This window comes from Neocloeon triangulifer, unplaced genomic scaffold (assembly GCF_031216515.1).
Source record: "Neocloeon triangulifer isolate White Clay Creek 2 clone unplaced genomic scaffold, ASM3121651v1 ptg000011l, whole genome shotgun sequence".
Lineage (NCBI taxonomy): Eukaryota > Metazoa > Arthropoda > Insecta > Ephemeroptera > Baetidae > Neocloeon > Neocloeon triangulifer.
The window spans coordinates 1,230,156-1,245,477 of NW_026775553.1; the positions used below are offsets into that span (position 1 = coordinate 1,230,156).

The window sequence follows — 15,322 nt, forward strand, 5'->3', positions numbered from 1 at the left end:
CGTGTTGAATGTGAATTTTAACTTTAGAAATACTTTCTGCAGTAGCTTAGCTTTACTCTGTCACTTCTACAAATTGCTGGCTGATCAAGAAATAAATTTTCTAAAATTTTGAAATCTGAAAAAATTCTTACGCTGAAAATTGGTAAAAAATTCATTTTTTTCAATTAATATTTAACGACTTGTGACCTTTGTGATTCCCTAGATCAGTCTCACTGATTGCGATAATTCAAGCTTATATTATCGGTTTTATATCAACAATTGCGTTCCGAATGCTATATTCGTCTGAATATAATTGAGGCACCAATTAAGTTGAATTTCATATATTTGCCCATCTTTGTACTTGAAACGTGTTGAATGTGAATTTTAACTTTAGAAATACTTTCTGCAGTAGCTTAGATTTACTCTGTCACTTCTACAAATTGCTGGCTGATCAAGAAATAAATTTTTTAAAATTTTGAAATATGAAAAAATTCTTACCCTGAAAATTGGTAAAAAATTTATTTTTGTCAATAAATATTTAACCCGAAGCGCCCTTTGTGATTCCCTAGATAAGTCTCACTGATTGCGATAATTCAAGCTTATATTATCGGTTTTATATCAACAATTGCGTTCCGAATGCTATATTCGTCTGAATATAAGTGAGGCACCAATTAAGTTGAATTTCATATATTTGCCCATCTTTGTGCTTGAAACGTGTTGAATGTGAATTTTAACTTTAGAAATACTTTCTACAGTAGCTTAGCTTTATTCTGTCACTTCTAAAAATTGCTGGCTGATCAAGAAATAAATTTTTTAAAATTTTGAAATATGAAAAAATTCTTACCCTGAAAATTGGTAAAAAAGTTATTTTTGTCAATAAATATTTAACCCGAAGCGCCCTTTGTGATTCCCTAGATCAGTCTCACTGTTTGCGACAATTCAAGCTTATATTATCGGTTTTATATCAACAATTGCGTTCCGAATGTTATATTCGTCTGAATATAAGTGAGGCACCAATTAAGTTGAATTTCATATATTTGCCCATCTTTGTGCTTGAAACGTGTTGAATGTGAATTTTAACTTTAGAAATACTTTCTGCAGTAGATTAGCTTTACTCTGTCACTTCTACAAATTGCTGGCTGATCAAGAAATAAATTTTTTTAAATTTTGAAATATGAAAAAATTCTTACCCTGAAAATTGGTAAAAAATTTATTTTTGTCAATAAATATTTAACCCGAAGCGCCCTTTGTGATTCCCTAGATCAGTCTCACTGATTGCGATAATTCAAGCTTATATTATCGGTTTTATATCAACAATTGCGTTCCGAATGCTATATTCTTCTGAATATAATTGAGGCACCAATTAAGTTGAATTTCATATATTTGCCCATCTTTGTACTTGAAACGTGTTGAATGTGAATTTTAACTTTAGAAATACTTTCTGCAGTAGCTTAGCTTTACTCTGTCACTTCTACAAATTGCTGGCTGATCAAGAAATAAATTTTCTAAAATTTTGAAATCTGAAAAAATTCTTACGCTGAAAATTGGTAAAAAATTCATTTTTTTCAATTAATATTTAACGACTTGTGACCTTTGTGATTCCCTAGATCAGTCTCACTGATTGCGATAATTCAAGCTTATATTATCGGTTTTATATCAACAATTGCGTTCCGAATGCTATATTCGTCTGAATATAATTGAGGCACCAATTAAGTTGAATTTCATATATTTGCCCATCTTTGTACTTGAAACGTGTTGAATGTGAATTTTAACTTTAGAAATACTTTCTGCAGTAGCTTAGATTTACTCTGTCACTTCTACAAATTGCTGGCTGATCAAGAAATAAATTTTTTAAAATTTTGAAATATGAAAAAATTCTTACCCTGAAAATTGGTAAAAAATTTATTTTTGTCAATAAATATTTAACCCGAAGCGCCCTTTGTGATTCCCTAGATAAGTCTCACTGATTGCGATAATTCAAGCTTATATTATCGGTTTTATATCAACAATTGCGTTCCGAATGCTATATTCGTCTGAATATAAGTGAGGCACCAATTAAGTTGAATTTCATATATTTGCCCATCTTTGTGCTTGAAACGTGTTGAATGTGAATTTTAACTTTAGAAATACTTTCTACAGTAGCTTAGCTTTATTCTGTTACTTCATAAAAATCCCCTAGACACACCGATCTTCAATTAGCTTCTTTCTAGGTAAATGTCGCACCCAATTACCATCCGTTAGGAAAAGCAAAGCCCGAGGACTCTGTTAATTTGGAATTAGCATTTTATTAAGATAATCAAAAACCACCTGTGCGAGCGGTCGTCTGTCTCTTTGTTAGTCTAAATAGCAGCCTTAGCAATACCCTAGGCACTTGTGTTTAGGTGAGACACGGTCGCGCGTTACACCCGAGCACCAAAACTCTGGGTGCCCGGCCCGGGCATCAAAACTCTGGGTGTCCACTCTTGGCGGGGCGTGAAACATCTTGATGATTGGTGGAAATCAAAAACTTTTTTTCTTTTGATTTAATTTTTAAAGTTCTAATTTTTGTTGTCTCTTTTAGTTTTGCAAAGCAATAAAAAAAATTATCTAATTAAATTTCACAACAAATAAAAAATAATTTTGAGAATTGTATTGGGGTCTGGAAATTTTACACGCATAAAATTTCAGAGGAAAAATAAATTTATTCGCCTATCTTCGCTTTGATGAAAATTTCGTTCAGTATTTTTTTTTAAGTAAAATATGATCACAATTTCAAATTCAATTTCACACAGATTTCTCTGTTCGCTTTGGAGATCAGTTTTGCCATCATCTTCATGATCCTCGAAAAATTCTGATTAGAGAAAGTTTTTTGTTTGTTGCAATTGGCCAAAATTTAAAAAGTTCACGAGTCGTTTAATAAAAACAGCTGATTTGATTATAGCGCGGGCTAAATATTCATCCCGCCAACGCGGGGTTAAGAAAAAGTTATCTCGAACAAAAAATTTAAGGCGGGATAAAAAAAAATATTTAGTCCAGGTCAGGGGGTTAAAATTTATCCCTTTGGATATATCCCGGGATAACTTTTAGACCGGGAGAGCTAAGTCAAGAGAATAGCGCCCAATATAATTATTATGGTTTGATTAAAATAAGAAAGAGAACGTTAAAAATTGAAAACAAACCAATTTTTTTGTCTTATTGTGTAAAATTATGGATTGATAGTTCAAATTAAATAAAAATTTTGCTTCGTTTTACGCAATAAATGCTCACACGAGTAATCGCGAGATAACTAAACGAAAATATTACGAGGAAAAAATTGACGATGTGAAAAGTGATCCAAAATTAATGTGGAAAACGCTCAAATCAATAATTAATATAGACAAGTCACAGAAAGATGTTGATAAGTCAATATTTAATAATGATATGAAACTGGAAAACAACTTCAATTCCTTTTTTGTCAATAGTGTAAAAGAAATTGTTGAGTCCATTCCTGATGCGAGCGAAAGTGAAAAAGTGAAGTTAAAAGACATTCCTCAATACGAGTCAAATTTTAATTTTCAAGAAATTGAAATGAACGTTTTAAGAAAAATTGTAAAAGGTCTCAAATCAAAAACTGTGCCAGATAATATCAATGAAAAAGTCATAATTAATTGCTTCCAGGACCTAAAATTCAAACTTCTGGATGTAATTAATACGTGCATAAGGGAGGGAAGTTTCCCATCGTGTTGGAAAAAGTCGATGGTTGTTCCTATTGCTAAGGTGAAAATACCAAAGGAACCCCAGGACTTTAGGCCAATTAACATTCTTCCCTTATGTGAAAAGATTTTGGAAATTGTGCTGCACAATCAAATATCGAAGTATGTTGAAGATAATAAAATTCTGTATGAGCTCCAATCTGGCTTTAGGCAGAGTCACTCGTGCGAGACGGCCGCGCAGGCTGTTCTCTCAGGTTGGCGGAAACATGCAGACGAAGGAAAAGTCTCGATTGTGGCCTTCTTAGACTTTAAAAGAGCGTTCGAAACAATAGACAGAGAGCGTTTAATTTGTAAACTAAAAAAATATGGCTTTTCAGAGAGCAGTCTCAGCCTCTTGAAAAGTTTTCTTTGTGATAGGAAACAATTTACTTATGTAAACAGAGAAAAATCAGTTGATGCTGATGTAAATATTGGTGTACCTCAAGGCTCAGTGCTGGGTCCACTATTATTTATACTGTATATCAATGATCTTCCCCTGCACATGCAAAAAGACGTGGTTATTAAAATCTTCGCAGATGACACTCTGATCTCAGCAACTGCAAATACATATGCAGCTGCTGCAGAGATACTAAATAACAACTTAGAAATTCTGTATATTTGGCTTAAGGAAAGTAAAGTCAAATTAAATGTGTCTAAGTCAAAGTGTATGATAATATCAAAATCAAAAAATAAATCAACGAAACTTAAAAATGAAGTGTGCAATAATCCTATTAAAATTGACGGAGACAAATTGGAACTTGTAGAAAAAATAAAATACTTAGGTGTGATCATAGACGAAAATCTCAAATTTGATGAACACATCTCTTACGTGCTCTCGAAAGCTGGGACGAAAATAAATTTTCTAGGCAGAAAAGGGAAATCACTGTCAAAGAGAACAAAAACTCTAATATACAACAGCATTGTTGCACCTCACTTTGATTATTGTGCGAGTGTTATGTGGAGCGCGAGTGAACAACAACTTGCAAAACTACAAGTCTTGCAAAATCAAGCCATGCGAGTTATCTTGAACGCCAGAAAATCTACTCCAAGAAGTGAACTCTTGAAAAGACTTGATTGGCTGAACATCAAACAAAAATTAGAGTTAAACATTTTGGTGATTATTAAGAAAATGATCAATGGTGAGGTGCCAGATTATTTGTCTAATGAAATTCAGTATGTAAAAGGTATCCATGAACATAATACCAGGAAAAATGTAAATCTATACATCCCTGCAGTTAAGAGCAAAATCAGCGAAAAATCCATCATGCGGAGCGGTTTTCAACTGTACAATGATTTACCTGATGAGCTAAAAAATATTCATGAAACTTGTTCTTTTAAGAAAAAATGCAAAATACATCTTGCTAAAAATAATTGACAATAGATGGAAAAAAATGATGTGCAATATTAGTGATGAATAATAATGTATGTTTTTATAGTTATTCTTACACGTGATTTGAATTTTCTATAAAATGTATGTAATTGTATTAGTTTTCGAACTAAATAAACTTTCATTAAACCAAACCAATAGTTTAGTATTTTATTTTATTATGACCTCATACACCATCTGGAGTAGATTCTGTGCAACTCCCGCCGTTTTTAGGTCATGCGCCTTGCCCTGAACATTCGCCTCGCTCTGATTGGTCGCCCTCTGATGACGTAGGCCAATCACGTGCGAGCGTGAAGCCAGGTTCACAGGTTCAAACGGTTATACCGGCAGGGGGCGGGGATATCGGTAACCGGTTGTTTGTGGAGCGGGGTGGCGCGACGTATTTTTATAATTTGAATCCAAAAGCACACGCGAATGACACCCGAGCTGGAATTTATAGTTCACTGCGTACTACCTTTTCCGCGTCTCAGGAACTAGTATTTTTATGCATGCATATTTAATAAAATTAAAAAATATATGTCATATTTCATCACCTTCTTAAATTTAAATTTAGAAATAATATTATATAATTATCAGCAGAATATTTTTACGAACATGGTCAAAATAAAATAAGTGAATTAAACCCAAATAAAATAAGAATATTACGGGCATTCATTTTAATTAGGCTGTGGTGTATTGTATGAGATCAAAGTATAAAAATGTTTTGGTTTAACACAAACGCGGAAGGTAAAATTTTTATAATTTTATTGAGTTGATATTTTTATAATTATAATTTTTTTTTAATATTTGGATTACGGTCATATTTAGCACAGATGATTATTTAAAAGAGCCTTATTGATTCCTTCTTTTACTTGTTTAAGTCTCAAATTTTGTCCACTGTTCTGAACAAATTTATACATATTTTTTTTTTTTAAATTTTACAAGCTATGTATTCATAAAAGAGATATTTGCCTAATAGCTTCCTTGTTATCTTTTATATTTAATCAAATGTTGATACCAATTTTTTGAGATTGAAAAATCTTTTATATATTTCAAAAATTTAATTATTCGGATCAATAGGACCAAAGTTACGATTTTTTGAGTTTTCGTTTTTACAGAAACTTGAACAGCGCAATAACGCCGATGTCTCTCTTGTGTGAGACGACCGCGGCTTTTTAGTCCAAAAATTTTTGGGGCGGGTCGCGGAGTTTTTATTAATTATCTCGCCTGCTAATGAAGTAAAAATTGAGAAAATTCACAACTAAGCTCAAATACATCTATTGTTTTTTTATTGTGAGAATTCAGATTCTGAAACAGCTATTCAAAATTATTACAGTGTTTTTTCCACTTCAACTTTGACTGCAGCACATAGATTTCAAGTAAAAAACACAAATAAATTATGATTAGTTGCTTAAAGACTTGGCTCAAAACACTTGAAGCGTTCTTGTCAATGGCGTTAATAGAATAATTTAAATTTAATTCAACCTTCTTAAAAATGTGATGTTCATACTAAACTGCCGAGCGCAAATACTTTGCTCCCACTGGTCCGAATCGCATAATTCTAACGATGGTTGATTCAAAATTTTAAGCTCCAGAGCAAGAAGGTATTGTTAAAGCTCTAAGTGCCCTAGGTCACCCGCTGCCCTCTTGACCTCTGGTTTTTAATTTCAAATTAACTTTCATCAAAATTTGACAATTTTAATGCTGATTTCAACAAACCTAATATTGGCCGTATCAAAAATTGTGCACCCACATAATTATATTTTGTAAAATTAATAAATAATTTAGGAGAATAAGTTAGGAGCGCATTCTCATGCTATTTGTATATACGCTTTGTGAGATTTTCAACATTTTTAAGTCTCCTTGGATCACCTGTTTTTTGTGTTCTCTATTGTTATTGACGATTGCCTATACCTGACATGCTTCCTTCTCTTCTTCCACCCCCACAAAAATCTCCAAAGCAGGCAGCAGCAAGCGACCGATCTGTTTAGTTAGTGAGGCCGCGGCCATCCTCTGATAAACAAGTATGATTCTCGCCACTCGTCTTGTGTCGCGGTCGATCGTGACAAAAATATTTAAATAATTAAAAAAGTGAGTGTAAATATAAGGAATTTATAATAATTATAACGTGTTTAAATTTTCCAAACTTTATTTGAAATAAATATGAGAATAAAATATATATAATTTTAATTTTAACAAATAATTATTGATAAAAGCTGTTAAAATTAGTTAAAATTGGAAAATAAATATAGTTGAGATTTATGAATTTTTTTTACAATTAGCTTCTTGAACTTATGCGTGTTATCATCGCGGATCGCGAGTTGACCCAACCACGATGCACCGGGCACCCATAAATAAATAATTATTTTACTATTTTTAGCTTCTTTAATCTTTATATTGATAAAAGTTTGGGAATAAAGATTTTCGCTTCAACTATGCAATTTAACGACCGCGCAGAGTGCAGAGCTATAGGATTAATTGGATTAAAAAAATGATTTCAGATTAAGATTGCATTGTGCTTTCCGCAATTGCAATGGGCTTTTTTTCATGTTTGAATTTTGAAAAATTTAAATTACTAAATACTAAATTATGAGAATAATTAATCGTAATTAATAATGCTTTTTGAAAAGAATGCAGTCGCAAAAAGGCCAAAATGGGGCAATTGCCCCTTTTAAAAGGTCGATAATTAAATAATTTGACAATATGAATCATCTATTGATATATTGAATGATATAATATGATATTAATGATATACGCGATCGAGCGATCTAATCCTTGCAGCCTAGCGGACAGCGGGCTCTACTGCCTGCGGCCTGCGGTACTTTTGCTTTTGTTAAAAAAAAAACAATTGACGATCGGCCGATAACCGGTTGTTGTTACGATCTCTGAACCTCAGAAGCTCTGAACCTGGCTTCCCGGGCCTCAATCACGTGCCTCCAAATCGTAAACATTTCTCTTCATGCCTTCATGGCCGCCTCAAATCGACGAACTTGTGATTTGGCCACAGCGAACTCCTCGTTAATGATTAATTCGCAATGAGACCAACGCACCGGAGAGCTTTTCCGATTCTTTCATTCCAGGAGAAGCCTTTTGAGCTTTCATTTGACGCCAAGAGTTGAGCGTTTCCATCAAAATCCGAAACTTCTTTTCGTCATGCAGCCCCAAAGGAGGAACCGAGGCCTCGAGTACGGCGTTATTCTGCTCATCATGGAGCTGTTCAACGTCGGCGTGACCAACATTCCGCCAGTCACGCTGCTTTCCATCCTAGGACAGGTACAAAATCAACTTTATTTACAGAATTTTCGTTGATATGAATTTAAATCTCGGCAGCTCGCGCTTTACGCCGGATTCGTCAACGTCCCGTGGGACAAGTGGGACGTCTGCTTGAACGCCCGAGACATCATCAAAGGCAAAGAGTACCGGAGGCTGTTCCTGTCGGCCGTCGAGCACGGCGACGACATGCATCTTTACTACAACATGCTGTCCTTCCTCATCAAAGGACGCTCTTTGGAGCGACGAATGGGCTCCAAGAACTTCTTTCTCACCTTGGCCGTGCTGACCGTCCTCACCAGTTGCTACTACGTCGGCATGGGCTGGGCCCTCACCCATTTCACCAACGATCCGTATTACATGAAAGTCTGTGCCGTCGGATTTTCAGGTATATATGATTAAATTAAGAATAAAATTTAACAATTTAATTTTCAATAATTTTATTCAGGTGTCATTTTTGCTCTGAAAGTTTTGACTTCGGAACATCAGGAGGCGGGAATGAAATACGCAGTCTGGTCGGAGCTCATTTTGATTTACTTGCTCGTTCCCGGATCGTCATTCATGGGCCACCTTGCTGGAATTCTTGCAGGTTTAACCTTTGTCAAAACCAGAATCGGCAAATTCTTGAAGAAGGTGATTGAAGGAGTGACAGGTAGGCCAATCGAACTATAAATTTGCATTAATAAGACTTGATTTGAAACAGGTGATGGCTTCAATGCAAACAACTACTACCAGCAAGCTAATCAGGGTGCAGCGGCAGGACAAGGTGGCTTTTTCAACAACAATTTCGGCGGCTTTGGAAACTTTGGTTTCCGGCGTCAGCAGCCCACGTACGGTTTCAGGCCGTATGCAAATCAGCGCCAACCCTATGGGTGGAATGTGAATTAAAGACACTAATTTATGTGCGGAGGGGCCAAAAGACTGTGATTTTACAGGAATAATTCTTTCAAACTGTGTTAATGTTGTTGGGAAAAAATGAAAATCAAGTTAGTCAATTTTCATGGAGAACCCTAAGTTATTCAAATGTGTCAAGATCATTAAATAAGTAATATTAATTAAAACGACGATCCATGCTGGTTCGAGGAATATGAAAAATTAATGTTTAGATTTGATTTACTTATTTAAAAAATGCATTTGTGATATTTAACAAGTTTAAATACAAAAATCATGAAAATCAAGTTTCTATAATTCATCATTATGAAATAGCATGCACGTTTTAATACATGTCTGAGCAGAAAGCTAAAGCTGGTCATGCCGATGGAGGGTGAATGTTTCTGGTTTCGCTTCTCCTCCATCCCCACTCTTTCAGTTGCAAGTCTGCTTTTTGTTCTGTCTTGTTATTATCCTTATTGTGTAATTTTCCTCTATACACATACGTCTTATTTTTCAGACATGTCATAATTTAATTGATCCAAAAATTAAAGATATATTAAATTAAAATTTGAAATATTTATTTATAATTTTTTTAACTAGCATTAATATTTAAAATATTGAATCCATCAGCACTCATATAATTTTTTAAAAATAGTGTTCAATTTATTGGAAACTACTTTAAAACTTCAGTAATTGAAACGTGTTTTTTCCTGTCATTTTTTATTTTTAAACTCCCGAGTCGCTCGTTCACTGACTTGAGTGATGTTAAATAGATCCAAATTTTCCTCATTAAATCTCAGTGCCCCTGACCTTTTTAGCCAGGAGCAATGCAGAAAAGCATAAATTGAGTAAAATTCATTTGAAATGCAGCCTTAAATTTTGTTAGAACCGTCTTTAATGCAAGCACAAGTCGTTCAAATTCGTGCTTACAGGCTGCGAAAACAATTTGCTCCGCGGAACTTTTTTGTCGTTGTGCAGTGTATCCCTCCGCGCGAGTCGGAAAGCATTTCGAGCGAAAGCACAGCAGCACGATGTCGTAGCCAGCGCTGTTTGATGCGTGAATTTGTGGTGATATAGGAACTTTTGAGGCATGGAAGCGGTCAATCCGAGTAGTTCGAGACTCTTTGTTTCGTGCGCCGTCGATGCCAAGGACGATTTAGAGGAGGTATTTGCCCAAAATCTGTAATTAAAGTCCGCTCATTGTTATGTCGGCCATAATGGACGGCTCCGGAGGCGCTTCAGAGTTCACCACCAGAGCTCGAACGTGCTCTTTTGGCGCCACCTTTGAATCCCGTCCCAATACGGGCCCACACTTTGGCCCGCAATTCGGCCACACGTGCCTCGATTCTCATAATATCAATCTTGACCCCTTCACAGCGGTTCGACCGGTGTTTCCAACTTTTGCAAAAGTTGACCTCGGGCCTGTCAGAAAAGGAGAGCAACGACGTGTTGAACAGCACCATCAGCAAGGACCCGAGATGTCACGACGAGATTTGCATAGGCCTAATGGTGGCCGTCCTTCTTGACCCCCAGAGTGCCGCCAAGGTATAAAAATAAATCTCAAACTGTTGCGATTTGTAAACACAATCATCCTTTTTACAATTCCAGAGCTACCGAGACTTGACTTTGATAGCCAGAGATGGCATGAACACGGTCGTGCAGAATCTGACGCAGATCGCGGTCGAGAGGTTCTCCAAGTTGAGTGAAGTTGTGTGGCATCAGCTTCTGTGGTTCACCAGGGAATTGATCAGGAACTCTGTGAACGGTGTGGACATTTTGTGCTGGAACGTCCTTCGGAATATTTCCGGCGGAGACGTTTCGCCCCGCAATCTGGCTGTTGCTGAATACATGCTTGACGTTTTTATGGAATACAGGTATAATTGATCAAATTTTATTAAAATACAGTTTCTAATCGCATTTGCCAATTTCAGGGCATGGCTGGACAAAAACAGCTTTCTCGTCGCGTCTGTTGTTTACACGTATTTAAGGCTGATCGATGACCATGGTGGCAATCACACTCAAGCTTTAGCCCCGCTGCGACAAAAGGAAGTTACGTTCACCGTGTCACTTCTGAGAGAGAAGTTCAATGACTGCTTAGTGATAGGAAGGGACCTAGTACGCTTACTTCAAAATGTGGCTCGCATCCCCGAGTTCGAGAGCTTGTGGAAGGATGTTTACCACAATCCTAAAGTCTTGAGCCCCAATTTCACAGGTTTGGATCGATTTTTTCTGAATAAATTATTATTCTATAATTCATTTACAGGCGTTCAGCAATTGATGCAGACAAGGACGTCGAGACGGTTCTTGCAGTCTAGGCTAACTCCAGACATGGAGAAGAAAATTGTTTTTCTTACTTCGAACGTACGCTTCGGGAATCACAAGAGATATCAAGATTGGTTCCAAAGACAGGTACAAATTATATTCCGGTTGGGCATTTCCATGATTGCCCTTTAAAATAAATAAAATTCTGCTAGAGTTATTCAAGTTCCTTCTCGTGACTTAATTTTTCATGCTGAACAACTTTTCTATTGAATCCAGAACTGTAAGTTAAAGGTCTAAGTCACTTTCAAGCGATTTATGATTTATTTAGAATTTGGACTTGGACTTATTTACAAAAAAATTTAAATCGCTCAAAAATGGCCTTGACTTTTGACCTGCAGCTTTTTTGTCAATAGAAAAGTTGTTTGGCATGAAGAAATGAGTGAAGGGGTGACATTTTTATTACTTAAGTATTTTTGCTGTTCCACTTTTATTAACTTAATAAATTTGTCAAAATGTCCCACAAAAAACAACTGAAATTTTTGGCAAATCAAATCATTTTTAAAGGGACTCAAACATTCATAAAACTCAAAATGACTAGTTTTATTAAAACAAATTTCTCCCAGGGTTTTGTAGGTACTTGTGAAAGTGTCCAATTGTTTTTGCCTATTATTTTCTAATCTGATTCAATTTTAATTTGAATTTCAGTATTTGAACACGCCCGAGTCGCAGTCCCTGCGCTGTGATCTGATAAGGTTCATCGTCGGTGTGATTCACCCGACGAACGAACTGCTCTGCTCGGACATCATTCCTCGATGGGCTGTCATAGGCTGGCTCCTGACCACTTGCACATCAACCGTGGCCGCCGCCAATGCAAAATTGGCGCTTTTCTACGACTGGCTCTTTTTCGAGCCCGAAAAGGATAACATCATGAACATAGAGCCGGCCATCCTCGTCATGTTCCACTCGATGCGCTCCCACCCTGCCGTAACGGCAACTCTGTTGGATTTCTTAGTCAAGGTGGATACAATTTTACTCCCACCAAATGTTTCAACTAATTTCAAATTGGTTCCAGATCATTCCAAACTTCTATCCAGCCCTGTCGGAAAAGGTCCAAGCTGGAATATTTGCATCTTTAAAAACAATACTGGATAAAAGAGTGCTGCCTAATTTAAATCCGATCTTTGACAACCCGAAATTAGACCGAGAGTTGAGAGTGTCAGTGAGAGAAAAGTTTAAAGAATTCTGTGCGCCCATCGGTGCAGACGGTAAATCATCTTGCGAGAGAAAAATTCCTTAATTTGATTGTTAAAATGCAGGCAATGTTAAACACGAAGACTTTCCACATCCTTCCCACCCAGTACTTATGGACTGCTCGCCGGTTCCAATCAGCCCCAGCAACAATCACGACGAACCTGCATTTAGTGACGAAGACGAAGAAGATGTTCCTCTGGGTATTTTTGCTCAATTCAAATCAAAAACGTTTAATATTCATTGACAATTTTAAAAAATTTAGCCACAAAAGTAAAGCTGAAGAAAAGTGAGGATAAAAAGGATAACATTGAAGATGCCATGGCCGCGTTGGAGGACGACATGCGGACCGAACTTGAGAACCTTAAATCGAATGATAATGAAACTCAGTGAGTGAATTTTTTTTTATAATCAAGCTTGTTTTATATTTAATTCTGCCTACAGATGTGAAGCAATGGAGAGGCTTGTGCAACTAATCATCGACGATAATGCTGATGAAGAAACAGCACCCTTGTTAGCTACCTGTCTGTGTTCAGTCCTCAGGGATCAATTCGAAAACAAGCTTTTGCCCAGTGACCCGTTGGACGAGTAATTAAAATTCATTTTTTGTTTCTTTTAATATTTATTTATAAAAAAATTCAATTACAGGAACATTGAGGAAAGCATCGAAAAGCCTTTGTTTGTTATGTTTCGGAATTTTGCACAAATGCAGGACGGAAATCAAAATCCACGCCCTCTCGTCCAAGTGCTGGTGGAAATGAGTGAAAAGGAACCCAAAGTCGGATACTTTCTGCTCTACTTTTTAAAAGCCAGGTAGGATGAAATGAAACCAAATATATTCTAAATTTGAATAATTTGTTAAAATAATTTCCTAACAGCAATCTGGACGGCTTGAAAACTGTGTCTTCTGTGTCTGTATTGTACGAGCAGTATTGCAAAGCGATGGAAAAGGATCTTGTCAACATTCTCCTGGCCGATATGAAAGTAATTATCTTGTCTGTAGGTTTGAATTAAATTTAAAAAAAAAAATTATTCCGCAGCTTTGTCAAGAGGATGACCGAACCTTGTTTGTGTGGCTTGTACCTGAGGTCTACCAGTTGTTTCCTTCCGCCACACAAAACAACACCGAACTTCTTCATTTGCTGTTAGAAGTAGTCGATGCTAATCAAATGCAACTCCTTATTTGCCTAGTGTTGCAGGTAATCTAGTCAATATCGATTTCTTTTCTCAATAATCTGATTTTATTTTGATTTCGCAGAGCAAACTTGTGATATTTAATACAGATACGCTTGTCAATGTGTTGAAAGAGTCGCTCAACTGGGAAACTTTCGAGCAGTGCTGCTTCTGGCACCTGATCGAGGCGCACAACATACCAGTCGACGACTTGATGCCCATCCTCCCCGAACTGGATTTCCTGAAGCACGCCGAGGCGCTTTCGAGTGTGATGCTGTTCCTGAAGCAGGAGAGACCGTCCGTGGATCTCCTGAAGAACATTCTGATCAGGACGGCGAAATCAACAGACTTTTTTGTCGTCTCCATAATGCAATATTGGATACAAGACTACGAGGACAAGGTCGCCGACATGGTGGCCGGCCTCTTGAACAAACTGTCCTCGTCGTCGCCCAACAAGAGAAAAAGAGGCGCCGGCAACAAAGGCCCCGGACCGCCGTCGATGGAGCAGATCCTGGCCCACTTGGACCAGCTGCGCATCGTCAGCAAACACAACCCCAAGTTCTTCCTCCTGGACAGCATGCAGAGGGCGCTGCAGCAGGTCCTGGCCACCTGCACCGAAACTCAAAAGAAGAAATTCACCGATCTGCTGGCATTGGCCGAGGAATTGTCGCCCCGAGGATCCGGCACTGGCGGCCGAGGGACCAGAAAAGCTGCGTCGACCGCCAAAAGCCAGTCCAGGACGCGGCCGATTCCCATTCCCTCCGAGTCCTCTGAAGACTCCAGCGAGGTTTGTTGATTTTTAAGTTTTAGTTTTAATTTGCTTCTAATGTGTTTGTTTTTTTTACATAAAGGAGGAGGAAATAATCAAACCAAAGCAGGCGAAGAAACGCAAAAAGGCAACGGTGGTGGAAAGTGATTAGACAGTGTGCAAGCAAGTGCAGAACCCATCGTGTCCAGTCTTGTGATGAAACCATATTGCATTTTATCTAAAAGAAAAAGATCGTTTCAATAGCGAGCCAATCGTGAAACCTACAAGCAGATTATTTCGGCAACCGTAACATAAGAAGTTTTACCCTTGAGAAGTTTTTTAAAAGCCAATAACGTCAAATTGTAGATACTGAGCGGTCCTGTGGATTTAATGATAAAAACACCGAGGATGTACATTTGTTTGTAAATATATGCACATATTTGATAAGAAAACAATTGAATGAAAATTATTTAAGCAAACCTAGACTAACTTATAATATGTAATGCAATAATATTTATCTTGATTAATCGGAAGGAGTGTGATTAAAAATAATTTTAACTGTGTGAAAAACATGCTGATAATTTTTAAATATATTACACAAACTCGGTTTTCCAAGTAATTCTTTACTAATTATTAAGGATGTGTTATGCTGATATTAAGTTATTAACGGCGAGTGTTGAAAAAAATCGTGTC

At 36.8% G+C, this 15,322-nt stretch overlaps 2 protein-coding genes and 1 long non-coding RNA gene across 4 annotated transcripts; 2 read left to right on the forward strand and 1 right to left on the reverse strand.

The window, feature by feature from the left end:
- The first annotated feature begins 7,988 nt into the window (after positions 1-7,988).
- On the forward strand, positions 7,989-9,766 carry LOC132195945 (rhomboid-related protein 4-like). Its single transcript, XM_059618263.1, has 4 exons — positions 7,989-8,328; positions 8,386-8,713; positions 8,774-8,977; positions 9,029-9,766. The coding sequence occupies exons 1-4, from the start codon at positions 8,209-8,211 to the stop codon at positions 9,211-9,213; spliced, it is 837 nt and encodes a 278-aa protein (XP_059474246.1). The 5' UTR covers positions 7,989-8,208; the 3' UTR covers positions 9,214-9,766.
- LOC132195946 (uncharacterized) lies at positions 8,752-10,424 on the reverse strand. The gene is made up of 3 exons (XR_009441712.1): positions 10,129-10,424; positions 9,058-9,191; positions 8,752-8,991 (listed from the first exon to the last, which is right to left on the reverse strand). It is a non-coding gene; the product is annotated as an uncharacterized LOC132195946 (long non-coding RNA).
- On the forward strand, positions 10,172-15,107 carry LOC132195944 (integrator complex subunit 3). 2 transcript variants are annotated; one of them, XM_059618262.1, is made up of 15 exons: positions 10,174-10,363; positions 10,576-10,743; positions 10,807-11,072; positions 11,130-11,410; positions 11,462-11,607; positions 12,166-12,477; positions 12,533-12,725; positions 12,777-12,911; positions 12,974-13,097; positions 13,153-13,296; positions 13,357-13,521; positions 13,587-13,692; positions 13,749-13,907; positions 13,967-14,668; positions 14,733-15,105. In XM_059618262.1, exons 1-15 carry the CDS (start codon positions 10,289-10,291, stop codon positions 14,799-14,801), a joined length of 3,045 nt encoding a protein of 1,014 aa, XP_059474245.1. In that variant the 5' UTR covers positions 10,174-10,288; the 3' UTR covers positions 14,802-15,105. The 2 variants fall into 2 exon arrangements, with proteins under 2 accessions (XP_059474244.1, XP_059474245.1); XM_059618261.1 differs by having other exon boundaries at positions 10,172-10,363; positions 11,130-11,607; positions 14,733-15,107.
- The last annotated feature ends 215 nt before the right edge of the window (positions 15,108-15,322 follow it).